Genomic DNA, 21,254 nt, shown 5'->3' with positions numbered 1-21,254 from the left:
CTTGCCTGGAGAATCCCAGGGATGGGAGCCTGGTGGGCTGCCGTCTATGGGGTCGCACAGAGTCGAACACAACTGACGTGACTTAGCAGCAAGATAGAATGATAGACATATGATTCAGGTTTTAATAAATGCCATCTATTTTCCTGAATAGATTGTATCATTTATATTTCTGTCAGTAGTCTTTGAGAGTACTAGTTTATTTACATTCTTGTTAACATGTGATGTAGTCAGTCTTTAATTTGAGGTGTTCTCATAGAAGTGTAATAACATTTCATTATCGCTTTATTAGGTTGGGGCAAAAGTAATTGCAATTTCAGACCGTGATTTTTAAATCATTATACCTAGGTTCAAACACGTTTTTATTAATTAAAATAGAAATCATTACAATCAACACATTTTTGCCAACAAGAAATAAATTTGTTTATTCCTGTAGTGTAAAAATCTGTTCTTCAGGATTCAACGAACTCTTGAAAAGCATGTTCTACCTCCTGTTGCTTGAGGAAGCATTTTTCCCTGCAAAAAGTTGTGAAGATGTTTGAAGAGGTGGTTGGCAAGAGGTCAGGTGAATATGGTGGATGAAGCAAAACTTTATAGCCCAGTTCATTCAACTTTTGAAGCATTGGTTGTATGATCTGCAGTCAGCCATTGTTCTGGAGAAGAATTGGACCCATTCTGTTAACCAGTGCTGGCTGTAGTCATTGCAGTTTTTGGTGCTTCTCATCAATTTGCTGAGCATACGTCTCAGATGTAGTGGTTTTGTTGGGATTCAGAAAGCTGTGGTAAATCAGACCAGGAGCAGATTGCCAAACAAGTGACCATGATCTCATTTTGGTGCAAGTTTGACTTTGGAACGTCCTTTGGAGCTTCTCAGTCCACCCACTGAGCTGGTCATTGCTAGTTGTATAAAATCTACTTTTCGTCACACATTGTAATCTGTTTGAGAAATGGTTCATTGTTACGTAGAATAAGAGAAGACAACACTTGAAAAATGACCATTACTTTGATGTAAGGTCAGTTCACGAGGCACTCAGTTATCAAGCTTTTTCACCTTTCCAATTTGCTTCAAATGCCAAACGACTGTAGAATAGTAAACGTTGAATTCTGTAGCAACTTCTCTTGTAGCTGTATGAAGATCAGCTTTGATGGTGGCTCTCAATTGATTGTTGTCACCTTCCAATCGCCGGCCACCATGCTCCTCATCTTCAAAGCTCTCATCTCCTTTGCAAAACTTCTTGAACCACTGCTGCTCTGTACATTCATTAGCAGTTCCTGGGCCAAATGTATTGCTGATTTTGCAAGTTGTCTCTGATGCTTTATAACATGACCCATTTTGAACTCGAATAAAAAATCACTCAAATTTGCTTTTTGTCTGACATCATTTCTATAGTCTAAAATAAATATACAATAAACTGCAGTAAATCAGTAGCAAAAAAAGAGAAATGAGCATTAAAGTGATGTGTAGCATAATGACATTTGTTTAAGAATGTATTCCAATATCAGATGATAAAGTTTAACAATGCAAAACTGCAGTTACTTTTGCACCAACCTAATAATTTACATTTGCCTTATGACTAATGATGCTAAGCATCCTTTCTTGAATTTATGTGTCATCCATGTATCTTCTTTGTTGAGGTATCTGTTCAGATCTTTTTGTTATTCAAATCTTTTGGCCATCATTTTATTGCCTTGTTTGTTTTCTTACTGAGTTTTGAGAGCTCTTTATATAGAAAACTAGATATAAGTTCTTTATTAGATAGGTGCTTTGCAAAGATTTCCTTCACGTCTATGGCTTGTCTTTTCATTCTCTTAGAAGTGTCTTTTGAAGGGAAGTTTTAAATTTTAATGAAATGTAATTTATCAGTTTGTTCTGCTGTAATAGCTAAGAAATCTTTACCTAACCCAAGATCACAAATATTTTCTTGTATGTTTTCTTCAAGAAGTTTTATAGTTTTAGGCTATATATTTAGGACTTTGATCCATTTTGATCTATTTTTTGTGTATGAGGTATGGATCCAAAGTAGTCTTTTTGGTTTAATTTGTACATGTATGTGACTATCCAGTAGTTCTAGCACCATTTGTTGAAGGCCAGACTTTCTTTACTGAATTGCCTTTGCATCTTTTTCAAAAATTAATCCATGTACACATTACCTACTGATTTGTTTTATGCCACCACTGCACTGTTGCTTTTTATAATACTGTTGTAAAAAGATTACTGTTGCTTTTTATAATAAAATAAAGTAATAAATAATAAAGTAATAATAAAGTAAATAATAAAATAATAAGTAAATAAAAATAAAACTAAAAAGTAAGTAAAAGTAAATAAAAATAAAATATTAAATAATACAAAGTAAAAAGATATAAAAAGATTACTGTTGCTTTTTATAATAAAATCAACCCTGAATATTCATTGGAAGGACTGGTACTGAAGCTGAAGCTCCAATATTTTGGCCAGCTGCTGTGAAGTGCCAGCTCATTGAAAGAGACCCTGATGCTGGGAAAGATTGTGAGCAGAAGGAGAAGAAGGTGACAGGATGAGATGGTTGGATAGTATCCCTGACGTGATGGAGATGAGTTTGACCAAACTCTAGGAGATAGTGAAAAACAGGAGAGTCTGGCGTGCTAACAGTCCGTGGCCTTGCAGAGTCAGATGTGACTTAGCGACTGAACCACAACAAAAAGTGTTAACTCTCTAACTTTGTGCTTCCGGTTTTTAGAACATTTTTTTTTTAATCGTCATATGAACTTTAGATTCAACTTTACAAAGAGATTTAACATTTCTACCAAAAAAATTTTGGTATTTTTTTTCTTTAATACTTATTTTTTTTAGCTGTTTTGAGTCTTAGTTGCAGCAGGTGGGCTCAGTAGTTGCCGTGTGTGGGCTTATGGCACGTGGGATCGTAAGTTTCCTGACTAGGGTTAGAACTCGAGCCCCTTTTATTGGCAGGCAGATTCTTAACCCCTGGACAACCAGGAAGTCCCATGTTTTGGGGTTTGGTTGGAATTACAGTGTTATCAATATAGCAACTTGGGGAGATGTAGCATTTTAACAATACTGAGTCTGTTTCATGAAGAAGGCTCCATTTATTTCAGCAGTGTTTCGTAACTTTTCAGGGCACAACATTTTCACATTGTTGGATTTTTTGGTATTTCAGAATTTTTGGTGATAAAGGATGAGTTTTCCCCCCAGTATTATTATTTTGGGGATATAGTTGCTGTACAGTGTTGTGTTAGATTCTGCTGTACAGCGAGGTGAATCCACTATATGTACACACATATCCCTTCCCTCTTGGACCTCCTTCCCATCTAGGTCACCACAAAGCATGGAGCAGAGCTCCCTGTGCTATATACAGGTTCCCAGCTGTTACCTAGATACATATATCAATCTTAATCTCCTACGTTGTGACCCCTGCCACTGGTGTTCATACATGTGTTCTCTATGCGTGTCTCTCTACTCTTGCCCGCAGAAAGGTCCATCTGCACCATTTCTTTAGATTCCACATATGTGGGTGATACCTCATTGTGGTTTTCACTTGCATTTCTCTAATAATTACTGATGTTGAGGATCTTTTCTCATGCCTCTTGGCCACCTCCTATATTGTTTTTGGAGAAATGACTGTTTAGGTCTTGCACCGATGTTTTGATTGAGTTGTTTGTTTTTTTAATATTGAGCTCCAACAAGCTGTTTGTATATTTTGGAGATTGGTGAGTTTTAAATTAGGCCTTCTTCAGAAGAAGAAATTGTGTAGAACTGGTAATGTTTCTTTCTTAGATGTTTGTTAGAATATACCAGTGAAGCCATTTGAATCTTGTTTTCTTTGTGGAAAGAAAGAAAACAGGAAGTTTTCAGTTTCTTTATAGATATAAGGCAGTTTTTATGACTTCCCCAGCAGTCAAATGTTTAAGACCCCCATGCTTCCACTGCAGGGGGTACAGATTTGATCCTTGGTTGGGAAACTAAAATGCATTCCTCACAACATGGCCAAAAAAAAAAAACCAGGGCATTTCATGTTGCCTTCGTCTTGAATGAGCTTTCATAATTCTGTCTTTCAGGGAATTATTCTCTTTCATTTGAATTTGCTGAATTTGTTGACATAAAATTAATAATAGTCCCTTATGGAGAAGGCAATGGCACCCCACTCCAGTACTCTTGCCTGGAAAATCCCATGGACGGAGGAGCCTGGTAGGCTGCAGTCCAGGGGGTCGATAAGAGTCGGACACGACTGAGCGACTTCACTTTCACTTTTCACTTTCATGCATTGGAGAAGGAAATGGCAACCCACTCCAGTGTTCTTGCCTGGAGAATCCCAGGGACGGGGGAGCCTGGTGGGCTGCCGTCTATGGGGTCGCACAGAGTCGGACATGACTGAAGCGACTTAGCGTTAGCATTACCCTTTTAATATTTTAGAATGCAGTGGTGTTACTTCTTCCTGGTATTGGTGATTTGTGTCTTCTTTCTTTTCTTCCTGATCAGTCTGACTAGAGTATATTGAATTTTGTTGATCTTTTCAACTAAGTAGTGGTTTTGTTTTTTCTCTGTTGTTTTGCTGCTTTAAATTCTGTTGATTTTTATTTTGATCCAATTGCTCAGTTGTGTCTAACTCTTTGCGACCCCATCAACTGCAGCACGCCAGGCCTCCCTGTGCATCACCAACTCCCGGAGTTTAGGCAAACTCATGTCATTGAGTCGGTGATGCCCTCCAACCATCTCATCCTCTGCCATCCCCTTCTCCTGGAGTCCTTCAGTCTTTCCCAGCATCAGGGTCTTTTCCAGTGAGTCAGTTCTTTGCATTAGGTGGCCAAAGTACTGGAGTTTCAGCTTCCACATCAGTGCTTCCAATGAATAATCAGGACTGATTTCCTTTAGGATGGACTGGTTGGATCTCCTTGTAGTCCAAGGGACTCTCAGGAGTCTTCTCCAACACCACAGTTCAAAAGCATCAATTCTTCAGCGCTCAGCTTTCTTTATAGTCCAGGTCTCACATCCATACATGACTACTGGAAAAACCATAGGCTTGACTGAACAGACCTTTGTTGGCAAAGTAATGTCTCTGCTTTTCAATATGCTGTCTAGGTTGGTTATAGCTTTTCCTCCAGAGACCAAGTGTCTTTTAATTGCATGGCTGCAGTCACCATCTGCAGTGATTTTGGAGCCCCCAATAATAAAGTCTCCCACTGTTTATCCATCTATTTGCTGTGAAGTGACGGGACCAGGTACCATGATCTTTATTTTCTGAATGTTGAACTTTAAGCCAACGTTTTCGCTCTCCTCTTTCACTTTCATTAAGAGGCTCTTTAGTTCTTCTTCACTTTTTGCCATAAGAGTGATGTCATCTGTATATATGAGGTTATTGATATTTCTCCTGGCAGTCTTGATTCCAGCTTGTGCTTCATCCAGCCCAGCGTTTCTCATGATGTACTCTGCATATAAGTTAAATAAGCAGGGTGACAATATACAGCCTTGCCTTTCCCAATTTTGAACTAGTCTGTTGTTCCATGTCTAGTTCTGATTGTTGCTTCCTGACCTGTATACAAATTTCTCAAGAGATAAATCAGGTGGTCTGGTATTCCCATCTTCTTTCAGAATTTTCCACAGTTCTTTGTGATCCACACAGTCAAAGGCTTTGGCATAGTCAATAAAGCAGAAATAGATGTTTTTCTGGAACTCTCTTGCTTTTTCGATCATCCAACGGATGTTGGCAATTTGATCTCTGGTTCCTCTGCCTTTTCTAAAACCGGCTTGAACATCTGGAAGTTCACGGTTCACGTTTTGCTGAAGCCTGGCTTGGAGAATTTTGAGCATTACTTTGTTAGCGTGTGAGATGAGTGCAATTGTGCGGTAGTTTGAGCATGCTTTGGCATTGCCTTTCTTTGGGATTGGAATGCAAACTGACCTTTTCCAGTCCTGTGGCCACTGCTGAGTTTTCCAAATTTGCTGGCATATTAAGTGCAGCACTTTCACAGCATCATTTTTTAGGATTTGAAGTAGCTCAACTGGAATTCCATCACCTCCACTAGCTTTGTTTGTAGTGATGCTTTCTAAGGCCCACTTGACTTCACATTCCAGGATATCTGGCTGTAGGTGGGTGATCACACCATCATGATTATCTGGGTTGTGAAGATCTGTTTTGTACAGTTCTAATGTGTATTCTTGCCATCTCTTCTTAATATCTTTTGCTTCTATAAGGTCCATTCGATTTCTGTCTTTTATTGAGCCTTTCTTTACATGAAATATTCCCTTGGTATCTCTGATTTTCTTGAAGAGATCTGCAGCCTTTCCCATTCTATTATTTTCTTCTATTTCTTTGCTCTGATCACTGAGGAAGGCTTTTTATCTCTCCATGCTATTCTTTGGAACTCTGCATTGAAATGGGTATATCTTTCCTTTTCTCCTTTGCTTTTTGCTTCTCTTCTTTTCACAGCTATTTGTAAGGTCTCCTCAGACAACCATTTTGCTTTTCTGCATTTCTTTTTCTTGGGGATGGTCTTGCTCCCTGTTTGCTGTACAGTGTCACAAACCTCTGTCCATAGTTCACTAGGCACTCTGTCTATTGGATGTAGTCCCTTAAATCTATTTCTCACTTCCACTGTATAATCGTTAGGGATTTGCTTTAGGTCATACCTGAATGGTCTAGTGGTTTCCTCTACTTTCTTCAATTTAAGTCTGAATTTGGCAATAAGGAGTTCATGATCTGAGCCACAGTCAGCTCCCGGTCTTGTTTTCGCTGACTGTATAGAGCTTCTCCATCTTTGGCTGCAAAGAATATAATCAGTCTGATTTCGGTGTTGACCATCTGGTGATGTCCACGTGTAGAGTTTTCAGTTTAATTTGCCCTTTCTCCCCTAAAATGTTAGGATTGAAGTTGCAGAGGATTGAAGCTGGGTTATTGATTTGAGACCTTTCTGCTTAAAGCACATTCTTACATCCTTTGTGAGTTCTTTGACACATGGGTTCTGCAGAAGTATGTTACGTAGGTTCCAAATATTTGGGGATTTTTCTGATAGTCTATAATGTCAGGTGAAGTTGGTTGATATTGATGTTCAAGTGTACTGTAACCCTGTGGATTTTTTTGTCTCCCCTGTTTTATCAGTTATTGACATGGGGGTATTAAATTTTCAGCAATAATCCCATAATTTGTTTATTATGGCAGTTGTATTGGTTTTTACTTCATGTATTTTGAAGCCATATTAGTAGGGGCATAAACAGCTAAGATTGTTATATTCCCTTGATGAACTGTTTCCATTATCACTGTGAAAGACCTTCTGTTTTCTTTCAAATCTAGTTTATTTGATATTAAAAAGTCATTTTAACTTTCTTTTAACTAGCGTTACCATGTCATATCTTATTCTGTTGGTTTTCTTTTAATGTATTTGTTCCTAAATGTGTCTCGTAGGCAATATACAATTGGGTCTAAATTTTTAACCCTTTCTGACAATCTTTGACTTTTAGCTGGTATGTTTAGTGTGCTCATTGATTTGGTAAAGTTTGAATCTACTGTCTTACTGTCTGTTTTCTTCGTTCTGCCTGTTCTTTGTTCCTTTGTTGGGTTTTTTTTTTTTTTTTTTTTTTAATGTTTTGGTTATTTTTGGGTTGAGTATTTTTTTTATTTTGTGTATTGTCATTAGGTGATGACACTGTTATCAGTGATAGTAAATGTAAATGGATTGGACTTCCTTGATAGTCCAATAGTTATGAATCCACTTGCCAGTGAAGGGGACATGGGTTTAGTCCCTGGTCTAGGAAGATTCCACATGCCATGGGGCAACTTAGCCTGCATGCCACAATTACTGAGTCTGTGCTCTAGAGCCCAAGTGCCACAGCTACTGAAGCTTGCCCACCCTGGCACCCATGCTCCACGACAAGAGAAGCAATGAGAAGCCTGTGCACTGCAACTAGAGACTAGATCTGCTCACTGCAAGTAGACAAGGCCCACACACAGCAATCCAGTGTCCCAGTGCAGCCAGAAATAAATAAAATGAAAAAATGAATTTCATAACCAATCAGCCTAGGAACAATATAAGAAAACACAGTTAAAACCCAACTCTGTTGCAAATAGAAATGCCAAAATCTTAAAGTACCGGCAAATCAAAATCAGTAGGATATGTAGTAAAACAAAACCAGAAAGCAAGACTTGGTAGAGTTAAGCAAAGGAATGTTGCATTATCAGAAAAGTCAGTTGATTGTAACTCAAGAGACTGGAGGCTAAAACCACAAGAACATGTAAGTAAAAATAAATAGAACGATACTAATTTTAAAAATAACATTGAGTTATATTTGATCCTCATTCGTTGCCAAATTATTCAGGAAACTAAGAGTAGAAAGAACTACCTTAACCTTATGAAAAATGTCCGTATAAAAGTCTACCTTTGGAGGAAATGAGGTCAAAGGGATACACATAGTATACATTCAATAAATATTTGAATAAAAGTTATAAATTTTGGTATTTATCATGATATCGATTATGTCATATCATTATTCTTGGTGAACTATAAGCAACTACCTTTTAAAAGGTAGCTGTAGTGGGTTTTACGAATATCATCCATTTGGCACTTGATAGTGTGATAGTGTGTTAGTTCGGAGAAGGCAATGGCACCCCACTCCAGTACTCTTGCCTGGAAAATCGAATGGACGGAGGGGCCTGGTGGGCTGCAGTCCATGGGGTCGCTAGGAGTCAGACACGACTGAGCGACTTCACTTTATTTTTTCACTTTCATGCATTGGAGAAGGAAATGGCAACCCACTCCAGTGTTCTTGCCTGGAGAATCCCAGGGACGGGGGAGCCTGGTGGGCTGCCGTCTGTGGCGTCACACAGAGTCGGGCATGACTGAAGCGACTTAGCAGCAGCAGCAGCAGCAGTGTGTTAGTTTGCTAGGGCTTCCGTAACAAAGACTAGGAGGCTTAAACAACAGATTTATTTTCTCAGTGTTCTGGAGGCTGGTAGTTCAAGATTAAGATATTGGCAGGTTTGGTTTTCCTTGAGACCTCTGTCTTTGGTTTGCAGATGGCTGCCTTCCCTTTATGTCCTCTGAAGGACTTTTTTCCAACTGTAGTTACACTCTGAGGTACTAGTGGTTGGGGTGCAACATATGAATTTAGGGAGGGGATACACTTCAGCCCATAGCAGGTATTTACAGAGCTGTGTCACAGCTTCATGGTTGATGTAACAAACCTAGCAAAGCAAGCAGCAGTAGATATGACTCCAGTTTTACACAACAGACTCTTAAGCCACAAAGCTGATGTGTGGCGGGACTGGGGCTTTAAACTGGTGGCTTGAGTACAAAATCATAGTCTTTTAACTACCACGCTGATTTTGCTAAAGTTGAATGTCTCACTTTTTACCTTTAGTTTGACTTAATGTTTCCCAGATTGATAGAGGTTAAGACTTTTTTTCTCAGTCTCCTGGAGTGAAATTTGAGAAATCCTTGTTTGAAAGTCATTGACTTCTAGAGGTTTGTTCATTTATATATATAATGGCTTCACTCTACCACTCTAAAATATACATATATAAGATATACAAATATATTGTAGTTGCTTAGAATTGGATTTATGCTAATATACAGAGAGAGGAAAATACATTAAAATCAAATATATTTACTGAATAACTTTACTGTTACAATGGGAATCAATAAAACTAGATCCTTTACTTATTCTTAACTTTCAGACCCACTTTGAAAGAATCATTGTATTTTTCTTCATGTCATTTTTTTCAGTATATAACCGAAATAACTTCCATTTCCTTTAAGGATCTTGGGTGTGCCAATGCATAGTAATTTTGTTTATTCAGACTTTTTTTTTTCCCCTCACACAGTTGCGGTCTTGTAGTAAGAGTGAGTTGATATCTAAGAGCTCAGAGATCCTCATGATGTTTCAACAAGTTCATCGAAAGCCTATGGCATCCTTTGTTACCACTCCTGTTCCACCAGACTTTACGAGGTACGACACTTTTTTTTTTTTAAACTTTATATGCAAATGCATATACTTAGTTTCAAAAGAATGCTATTACTGGGGACTTGCTGGCAGTCTAGTGGTTAAGACTTCCTGCTTCCACTGCAGGGGTGTAGGTTCAGTCTCTGGTTAGGGAACTAAGATGCTGCATGCCATGCAGCCAAAAAGTTAGAAACAAAGAAAGAATGCTATTGCTGACAACTTGAACTCAGATAGTTCTCCTTGACCAATGAGTCTCCATTTCTTTGTGAATTAACAAGTCAGATATAATATTTATATTCTGTTCAAGCACTGAATATTATTAAAAGGACTAGGTATTTGCTATTGTAAAACAGATTTGAGTCAACTAAGAATGTTCGTTAATATTCTAAGGCTAACTCTGTGATAGTGTGGTCAGCCATTTCAGTTTTGAAGATTCCTTTTCTGAAGTGTTCCCCCATTACCAGTGGAAGGTAACAAGTGTTGGCATAAATATCACATATTAGGAAAACGCTCTTACAGTTCAAAGTCGGGTACATGGATGTCCTATAGCAGAGCCAGCTGAAGTGTTTCTCCAAAATGCAAATTCCTAGGCTTGTTCCCTGACAGTCTGTGGAGACAATATTTAGGAAATAATGTTGAGCACCCTGAGTAATTCTGCACTAAAGTTTAGGAACCATTGATGGAAGTCAACTCCTATGGTAACACCACTTGCAGCAATTTCTCAGGCAAGCAACTCTGCTTGACTTCTTGAGTTTCAGGCTCTATCACATCTAGTGATTGTTTTGATTTCTTTTTCCTTTCTAATTGCCCAAGGAACTTAGAACCCCAATAATCTTTCCTTTCACTACCTTCTTTTTTGGGTAATGATAGAAGGAACTGACATTGGGGTTAGGTGGGGGAGGTAGGAGAGGCATTTATAAAGCAAAAACCACCAAGAAATATATTTTTTTTAATCTGATAATTAAGGAGTTTTCCCTGGGAAAAGGTCACTTTATGGCCCTCTGCCTCGCCAATAAACCTTACTGTCTTACTGGAAAATTTGGCTTTTAACTGTTATTTTTATTAGAAACTCAATTTATGATTTACAGTATAGAAGAAGCAGGTGTTCATCTGTTGCAGAATAGATCAGCAACGCAGAGAGAGCCAAATAAGAAAGTCTATGGATATTAAGTTATGGAGGAAAGTTTAGGTATGCAAAGCATTGGTGATTGTTTCTAAGCTTTGAGCTCAGGGGACTGATTACATCCCATCGGTTGATGATTTGTGATAAAGCCACTGCTAAGTCACTTCAGTCGTGTCCAACCCTGTGCAACCCCACAGACGGTAGCCCACCAGGCTTCCCCATCCCTGGGATTCTCCAGGCAAGAACACTGGAGTGGGTTGCCATTTCCTTCTCCAATGCGTGAAAGTGAAAAGTGAAAGTGAAGTGGCTCAGTCGTGTCCGACTCTAGCGACCCCATGGACTGCAGCCTACCAGGCTCCTCCGTCCATGGGATTTTCTAGGCAAAAGTACTGGAGTGGGGTGCCGTTGCCTTCTCCGTGTGATAAAGCCACAATGGAGAGTAAAAGGTCATTAAACAGTTAGTGTTATTGAGGTTGCTGAGGGTTGGACACGACTGAGCGACTTCACTTTAACTTTTCACTTTGATGTACTGGAAAAGGCAATGGCAACCCACTCCAGTGTTCTTGCCTGGAGAATCCCAGGGACGGGGGAGCCTGGTGGGCTGCCGTCTATGGGGTTGCATAGAGTCAGACACGACTGAAGTGACTTAGCAGCAGCAGCAGCAGCAGTGTTATTTATAATATTAAAGATCATCTCTGTGCTCAGCACTGTTGGAAGTGCTACATAGGAGACATGGAATAGGAAGCAATAATCTTACTGGATATATATTCCATATTAAATGGTAGAGATTGTATATTAAAATCAAATATTTGTTACTCAATTATATCAGAAATTCTAAGATGAAGTCTAGTTAGCTACTGGTGTGGTTAAGATGACTTCATAGCCCCGAAAGGAAATGTGTAACACCTTGAAAGATACTTAGAATTTCACTAGGCAGAAGAGAATAGGATATGTGTGTATGAACAAAAATATGAGGATGTGAGAAAAGCTGCTTTATTTGGAAGTCAGCAGAGAAATCATTTCAACCGGAATTTGAATGGCTATTTTGTTTTGGGGCATTTAAGTCCTCCCTGAGCAGGGAAAATACAGTTCTCAGTCCATAAAGAGTTTTAGTTTCTGGGAGTACTGGTCAACTTGGGATGGAAAACCAGTTTTTATGTAGCTGACCAGTATGTTTTCTTAAGGGAAAATGGGTACTAATACCGTTCTTCCCTTTGTTTATTAAGTTATGATGAAGTCTCTGGTCTAAAGATTTGCAAATCAGTATTTTTCATATTATTAGACTAGAGGCGTTTTGAGGCTAGCCTCTCCATATTCCATGAAGTTTCATTGATGTCATCGTGAGACACATCTAGTCATCATAAAGACCAGAGTAGGAGAGGTATAGAAATAAAAGCTTGAGAAGACAAAGCTGTGCCTGATTTGCAGGCGGAATGGTAACACCATCATGATTGTAGATAACCACTGAATGAGTGAACATAATGTGAAAATACTAATAGTTAAAGGTGGTAGAATTGGTAGAATTAGTTTAGCAGTCACTGTGACTTTGTATGTTTGTATAAAGAATGCAAAAATAAGTTTTTGAGCAAGTATTTCTACCAAATTACAAAAATTTTTCAGAAAATGTTTGTAAGTATTTCATCTATTCAGTGAATATTTGAATGCCAGCTATGTCCCAGGCATGTGCTGGGTACACGTAGAGAGCACAATAGAGAGTTCTTATTTCTTCAGTTATGATTTAGTGAAAAAGATAAGTGATTGAGGCAGTAATAAAATAAAATGTGATCACTGTTGACAGCTGAAGTGTATGTGTCCTGTTTTAATGCTTCCCTGTAGCACTGATGTTACATGTGTCTGAAAAGTTTTCAGTGAAAAACTATATGTATGTAGGAGTACATCACAGTACCCTAGGATTGATCATTGTTCTCTGTGCTCTGAATGTTATTTTTTTCTCCCTCTTGGTCAGTAAGCTTTAGCAACCTATATGCTTTAACTTGTGGCTCAGGGGGTACAGAATCTGCTTGCAATGCAGGAGATCTGGTTTTGATCCCTGGGTCTGGAAGATCCCCTGGAGATGGGAATGGCTACCCAGTAGGATAGCCCAGTAGGATATTCCTACTGGTAGGAATACCAGTAGGAATTCTTGCCTAGAGAATTCCGTGGACTGAGGAGGCTGAGGGGGCTACAGTCTATGGTGTCACAAAAAGTTGGCCACCACTTAATGACTGACATGCTTTAACTTGGGCTTCCCTGGTGACTGAGACTGTAAAGAATCTGCCTGCAGTGCCGGAGACCCAGATCTTATCCCTAGGTTGGGAAGATCCTCTGTAGAAGGGAGTGGCTACCCACTCCAGTATTTTTACCTGGAAAATTCCGTGGACATAGGAGCCTGGTGTGCTATAGTCTGTGGGTTTGCAAAGAGTTGAATATGACTGAGCAACTAACACTTTCAGTTTCTTGTTTTAGCTTGTAAGCTTTCAGCCTCACACGATTGCAAGTTAGCCGTGTCATCTCCATCCTCTGTTTATTTTGTGTTTGGGAGAGCCCTTTGGCTATTAATGACTGATTAAAAATATGACAGTGGTAGTCTGGTCTGAGAACAAAACAATAATAACAAAAACGAAATATATCACAGTGGATATTAAGGACATGGTGGAAGAAACAGTATGAAGATCAGCAGGCAACTGGGAATTGGTTGAAGTCTGTAGACATTATAAAGGATGTTTAATGGGAGAACTGACCAATATTTGTGTGGTCAGAAGTTGCACAAAATTATAGCCCAAAACATATTATTAATATAGTTAGTAGTTAGTAGTGTTAGTTGCTCAGTAAGGATTAACTAGACAAAAGAATCTAGTAATGAGGATTGTGAGTCTTCTAACCTAGGAGAACAACAGCCTAGGGCTATGATTAGGCGTGCTTAACAACAGCAGGATACTAGCTATACAGTTAACAGTTTCCAGGCAAACTATATCTTATATCTGTTTATGAAAAGTATGTGAGCTGTTTAGCTATATTTATCATAAAATAGCTGTGAAAAGAAGAGAAGCGAAAAGCAAAGGAGAAAAGGAAAGATACAAGCATCTGAATGCAGAGTTCCAAAGAATAGCAAGAAGAGATAAGAAAGCCTTCTTCAGCGATCAGTCCAAAGAAATAGAGGAAAACAACAGAATGGGAAAGACTAGGGAATCTCTTCAAGAAAATCAGAGATACCAAAGGAACATTTCATGCAAAGATGAGCTCGATAAAGGACAGAAATGGTATGGACCTAACAGAAGCAGAAGATATTAAGAAGAGATGGCAAGAATACACAGAAGAACTATACAAAAAAGATCTTCACGACCCAGATAATCACGATGGTGTGATCACTCACCTAGAGCCAGACATCCTGGAATGTGAAGTCAAGTGGGCCTTAGAAAGCATCACTACAAACAAAGCTAGTGGAGGTGATGGAATTCCAGTTGAACTATTCCAAATCCTGAAAGATGATGCTGTGAAAGTGCTGCACTCAATATGCCAGCAAATTTGGAAAACTCAGCAGTGGCCACAGGACTGGAAAAGGTCTGTTTTCATTGCAATCCCAAAGAAAGGCAATTTCAAAGAATGCTCAAACTACTGCACAATTGCACTCATCTCACACGGTAGTAAAGTAATGCTCAAAGTTCTCCAAGCCAGGCTTCAGCAATATGTGAACCGTGAACTTCCTGATGTTCAAGCTGGTTTTAGAAAAGGCAGAGGAACCAGAGGTCAAATTGCCAACATCTGCTGGATCATAGAAAAAGCAAGAGAGTTCCAGAAAAACATCTATTTCTGCTTTATTGACTATGCCAAAGCCTTTGACTGTGGATCACAATAAACTGTGGAAAATTCTGAAAGAGATGGGAATACCAGACCACCTGATCTGCCTCTTGAGAAATTTGTATGCAGGTCAGGAAGCAACAGTTAGAACTGGACATGGAACAACAAATTGGTTCCAAATAGGAAAAGGAGTTCGTCAAGGCTGTATATTGTCACCCTGTTTATTTAACTTCTATGCAGAGTACATCATGAGAAACGCTGGACTGGAAGAAACACAAACTGGAATCAAGATTGCCAGGAGAAATATCAATAACCTCAGATATGCAGATGACACCACCCTTATGGCAGAAAGTGAAGAGGAACTCAAAAGCCTCTTGATTAAAGTGAAAGTGCAGAGTGAAAACATTGGCTTAAAGCTCAACATTCAGAAAACGAAGATCATGGCATCCGGTCCCACCACTTCATGGGAAATAGATGGGGAAACAGTGGAAACAGTGTCAGACTTTATTTTTCTGGACTCCAAAATCACTACAGATGGTGACTGCAGCCATGAAATTAAAAGACGCTTACTCCATGGAAGGAAAGTTATGACCAACCTAGATAGCATATTCAAAAGCAGAGACATTACTTTGCCAACGAAGGTTCGTCTAGTCAAGGCTGTGGTTTTTCCTTTGGTCACGTATGGATGTGAGAGTTGGACTGTGAAGAAAGCTGAGCGCCGAAGAATTGATGCTTTTGAACTGTGGTGTTGGAGAAGACTCTTGAGAGTCCCTTGGACTGCAAGGAGATCCAACCAGTCCATTGTGAAGGAGATCAGCCCTGGGATTTCTTTGGAAGGAATGATGCTGAGGCTGAAACTCCAGTACTTTGGCCACCTCATGGGAAGAGTTGACTCATTGGAAAAGACTCTGATGCTGGGAGGGATTGAGGGCAGGAGGAGAAGGGGACGACAGAGGATGAGATGACTGTATGGCTTCACTGACTCGATGGACGTGAGTCTGAGTGAACTCCAGGAGTTGGTGATGGACAGGGAGGCCTGGCGTGCTTCGATTCATGGGGTTGCAAAGAGTCGGACATGACTGAGTGACTGATCTGATCTGATCATAAAATAAAGCCTGGTGGGCTAGAGTCCATAGTGTTGGAAAGAGTCAGACATGACTGAAGCGACTGAAATGGACTGTCCCTTTGCCTATCTCCTGTAGATGTAGTTTAGCTCTCTTTGGGGAAGACTGTATGGAACTAAAGGTCAGTAGGTAACCGTGCCTTGCCAAGAAACTGTTAAATTTCTTCATCTTGCTTGACCCCTATGTGATTATGTATTCTTATAACATTATATACTGGAGAAGGAAATGGCAAACCTCTTCAGTATTCTTGCCTTGAGAACCCCATGAACAGTATGAAAAGGCAAAAAGATAGGACACTGAAAGATGGACTCCCCAGGTCAGTAGGTGCCCAATATGCTACTGGAGATCAGTGGAGAAATATCTCCAGAAAGAATGAAGAGACAGAGCCAAAGCAAAAAAAACACCCAGTTGTGGATGTGACTGGTGATGGAAGTCGAGTCCAGTGCTGCAAAGAGCAATATTACATAGGAACCTGGAATGTCAGGTCCACAAATCAAGACAAATTGGAAATGGTCAAACAGGAGATGACAAGAGTGAATGTTGACATTTTAGGACTCAGCAAACTAAAATGGACTGGAATGGGTGAATTTAACTCAGATGCAGGTGTGAAATTAAAAGACGCTTTCTCCTTGGAAGAAAGATTATGACCAACTTAGACAGCATATTAAAAGCAGAGACATTACTTTGCCAGCAAAGGTCTGTCCTGGTCAAAGCTATGGTTTTTCCAGTAGTCATGGATGGATGTGAGAGTCGGACTATAAAGAAAGCTGAGCGCTGAAGAATTGTTTTATGTCTTTTGAACTGTGGTGTTGGAGAACACTGTTGGGAGTCCCTTGGACGTCAAGGAGATCCAACCAGTCCATCCTAAAGGAAATCAGTTCTGAATATTCATTGGAAGGACTGATGCTGAAGCTGAAGCTCTAATACTTTGGTCACCTGATGCAAAGACTTATATCGAAAGACCCTGAGGCTGAGAAAGATTGAAGGCGGTAGGAGAAGGGGGCAACAGAGGATGAGATAGTTGGATGGCATCACTGACTCAATGGACATGAGTTTGAGTAAACTCTGGGCGTTGGTGATGGACAGAGAGGTCTGGCGCGCTGCAGTCCATGGGGTTGCAAAGAGTTGGACATGACTGAGCAACTGAACTGAACTGATAACATTATATAGATGCATTTTCTAGTAAATAATATCAAAGTATTTAGGGTCTGTCAGTATTCCTCATAATTTGTTCTAAAGGAGGAAGTTTGGGGATTTAGTTTAAAATCATTTTCTTCTGTTTCTTTTTGATTTTTTAAAACCTATTTATATGTTTCATACTTCAGGTTCCCAGCCTAAGCACCAATTTTTTTCTTTTCCTATTTCCATGTATGTGTTGTGCTTAGTCGCTCAGTTGTGTCTGACTCTGCCACCCCATGGGTGGTAATCTGCCAGGCTCCTCTGTCCACAGGGATTCTCCAGGCAAGAATATTGGAGTGGGTTGCCATTTCCTTCTCCAGGGGATCTTCCTGACCCAAGGATTGAATCTATGTCTCCTGCCTCTCTAGCACTGGCAGATTCTATACCACTAAGCCACCTGGGAAGCTCTTCTTAAGGACTGATGTTAGATTAATAAAATTTTTAAGATATTATTGAGAGACTTGACTTTTTTAACTAAATGAAATGATAAACTTTAATAAGCCAAATAATTTATTTGGTTTTTGTTCCCTTTTAGTGAATTGGTACCATCTTATGATTCAGCTACTTTTGTTTTAGAGAATTTCAGGTAAGAGTTTTCGACAACTTTAGTGTTTTTTGTATGTGTATGTAAGTGAGAGCCAGGAAGGTGTTATTCCTTGGTTGGATACAGACCTAATGAACTCTTGTTGCTCAGTGTGTAGTCTTAGAAGAAACATGGTTTCTGTTAGAAACATAGAGGTCATTTGTCAGAATTGTTTTATATCTTCTGGATAGCTTGCTTCTCTAGTGTTGGAGATGGAACCCTTTTTTTTTTTTTTTTAAGAAGAGAGTCCACTTAGCTTTTGTTAATAAAGTGAGGTGAATGGGATGACAGATTGATGAACCCTCCTACCCATCCTCAGAAACAAGAATGGTGGGAAGAAGTCCATTTGGGCCCATTTATCTCAGTCCTAAGTGAGACATTGTGGATGAGAGGACATTAGTTAGTGTAAGAAATTTGTAAGTTTTGTAACTTGAATGCTAAGTCTGTTAGCTTTTACTGCTTTTTCTGTAAGATTAAAAGCCAAGATTTTAAAACACAAAGATCCAAAGGGACTTGGCTTAAAGGGTGTCACAGAAGTGGGGAACAGAAAATATGAGATCTTGCCTGGGGAAGAGAAAATGCCAAGGGAGTGGTAATGCATCAGACTAAGGCCAGACTGAGAATTTATACCACTTCCAATTTAATTTGTTTTTTCTTATGTAATAATTTTGTTGCTAAAATATAGCACATTTCCCCACATTTCTTTACCCCTTTAATGCTGAAAAACTACTTGTTGTTGAAGTGGTTGTTAAATTCAAGACATATTGAGAGTTTTTTTTTTTAACCTGAAACTTAGAAGATACTGCTGAATATTTCTGTACCATTAAAATTTTTATATTGCAGAATGTTCGTATATGTACATTTATGTAGTAGACTCTTGACTTCTTCAGTCACCTTCATTTACTGGTCTAGGACATCAAATAAGGAACATAAGTGGTGGGGTTTTGGTTTTGCCTATTGGAACTTGACAACAGTTTTGATCTTGGGATTTGGTTGGTTTTCTTGTACTTCAGTACTTTGCGCCAGAGAGCAGATCCTGTTTACAGTCCGCCTCTTCAAGTTTCAGGACTTTGTTGGAGGTTAAAAGTTTACCCAGTAAGTTTTTCATTATTTCTCATAAATTTTGAAGTCAAGATGTTTCTTTCAGGGTTCTGTCATACACTGGTTCAACTTTTTTAATGGAGAAAAGAATTAAAGTAATGAAAATTTTATGTTTCAGTAAGTTTTTCATTATTTCTCATGAATTTTGAAGTCCAGATGTTTCTTTCAGGGTTCTGTCATACACTGGTTCACTTTTTTAGTGGAGAAAGGAATTAAAGGAATGAAAAATTTATGTTTCTTTATAGGATATATTGCTAAACTATAAAAAAATGAATTAAGTATAAACAGTATAAACATTGGCATATTACTGAATCTTATTTCAGTAAAAATATTTAGAAGAAAAGTTTTAAGTTGTAACTTAGAAAACGATTACAAAGAAACCACATGTATGCTGATTACATTCTCTTGGTGCTTTCCAATATGTTTTTTTGACCTGTGTGTTTTCTGCAGATTGGCAGGTCAGTCCAGTGATATGATGAAATGTGTACTCAGTTCCTATAGCAGGAACATAAGCAGTAGTGTATGCTTTCATCACATTATGTCTAGTTGCATCTCTTTTTGTGATATTGGTGCACATTGCATATATGTTAATTCTTTGGAAGTTGCAAAATAGTGATTCTCATTTTACCTATTATTTAGTTTTCAGTATTACAGTTCATATAGAAGAGGCAAGATTCTTTCTTGTTATTTAGCAATTTTCCTTATTCTCTGAAAGTTATTAATAAGTTATTATAAACTCATGTATTTATACTTATTTAGTCTCTTTACTATGCTTTCTGTGTCACTTTGCTCTGACCCTAATAAATAGTCTAGTAGTGACTATAGTAAGCTTTCTTGTTGTCTTCTGTGGTAAGATATTCTAGTCTCATATATTTCCAACTTGAAATTGGTCTTTTTATCCAAAAAGCCCTGATTTCTTTTAGTGGCAGAATTGTATTTCAGGACCAAACTGAGTGCAAGGGGTGCTCATTTCTACCAGGTTGGTCTAGAGGCTTTCTTCATGAACGGAACTAGAAAATAACATAGGTAAATGTATGTGGAGATTTGTGAATGGGGGTTAATATGTATGTATGTATTTAAAAATTTATTTAATAGACTTTATTTTTTAGAGCAACTTTAGGTTTAACAGCAAAATTGAGTTTTAGGTTCAGTTGAGTTTTAGCAGTTTTAGGTTCAACAGCAAAATTGAGTGGAAAATACAGAGAATTCTCCACACACCTTCTGACGCCACACATGCACAGTCTCCCCAACTATCAGCATATCCCGTACAGAGTGGCGTGTTTGTTGCATTTGGTGAACTTGTACTGACACATTATCACCCAAAGTCCTGCTTCATTCTTGATATACATTTTACAGGTTTTGTTTGTTGTTCTTTTTTGGCTGCGTTGGTTCTTTGTTGTGGTGCGTGGGTTTCTCTAGTTGGGGGTGCAGGTTTAGTTGTCCCGAAGCATGGACAGCTAAGTTGTCTTAGTTCCCTGGCCGGGGATCAAACCCATGATGCCTGCATTGAAAGGTGGATTCTTAAGCGCTGGACCACCAGGGAGGTCCCTGGTGTGTTTTTTGTGTGTGTGTGTGTTTTTTAACTTATTTTTTAATTGAAGGATAATTGCTTTACAGAATTTTATTGTTTTCTGTTAAACCTCAATATGAATCAGCCATAGGCATACGTATATCCCCTCTCTTTTGAACCTGCCTCTCATCTCTCTCCCCATCCCATCCCTCTGGATTGCTGCTGCTGCTGCTGCTAAGTTGCTTCAGTCGTGTTTGACTCTGTGGGACCCCAGAGACGGCAGCCCACGAGACTCCCCCATCCCTGGGATTCTCCAGGCAAGAACGCTGGAGTGGGTTGCCATTTCCTTCTCCAGTGCATGAAAGTGAAAAGTGAAAGTGAAGTCACTTAGTTGTGTCCGACTCCTAGCAACCCCATGGACTGCAGCCTACCAGGCTCCTCCGTCCATGGGATTTTCCAGGCAAGAGTACTGGAGTGGGTTGCCATTGCTCTCTACTCTGGGTTGCTACAGAGCCCTATTTGGGTTTCCTGAGAGATACAGTAAATTCCTGTTGGCTATCTATTTTACATATGGTAATATAAGTGTTTCCATGTTACTCTCATCATACATCTCACCCTCTGCTTCCCTCTCCCCATGTCCATACGCCGATTATATATGTCTGTTTTCCCATTGCTTTTAATTCTTCAGTACCAGTTTTTTAGATTCTGTATATATGCATTAGTATATGATATTTATCTATCTTTCTGACTTACTTCAGTCTCTATAATACGCTCTAGGTTTATCCACCTCATTAGAACTGACTCAAATGCATTCCTTTTCATGGCTGAGTGATATTCCATTGTGTATATGTACCACAACTTCTTTGTCCATTCATCTGTCGATGGACATCTAGGTTTCTTCCATGTTCTGG

General features: G+C 39.0%; 1 protein-coding gene across 6 annotated transcripts in view; it reads left to right on the top strand.

The window, feature by feature from the left end:
- TRIM37 (tripartite motif containing 37) overlaps nt 1-21,254 on the top strand; it is a 151,462-nt gene that overhangs the window by 21,513 nt on the left and 108,695 nt on the right. For all 6 annotated transcript variants that reach the window (XM_024980481.2, XM_005219934.4, XM_024980480.1 and 3 more), the window contains 3 exon segments: nt 9,807-9,931; nt 17,685-17,735; nt 18,746-18,827. In XM_024980481.2, coding sequence (XP_024836249.1) covers nt 9,807-9,931; nt 17,685-17,735; nt 18,746-18,827 — 258 coding nt within the window.

The sequence above is a fragment of the Bos taurus genome, chromosome 19, assembly GCF_002263795.3.
Source record: "Bos taurus isolate L1 Dominette 01449 registration number 42190680 breed Hereford chromosome 19, ARS-UCD2.0, whole genome shotgun sequence".
In the NCBI taxonomy this organism is placed as follows: domain Eukaryota; kingdom Metazoa; phylum Chordata; class Mammalia; order Artiodactyla; family Bovidae; genus Bos; species Bos taurus.
This window is presented reverse-complemented; position numbering and strand designations above follow the sequence as displayed.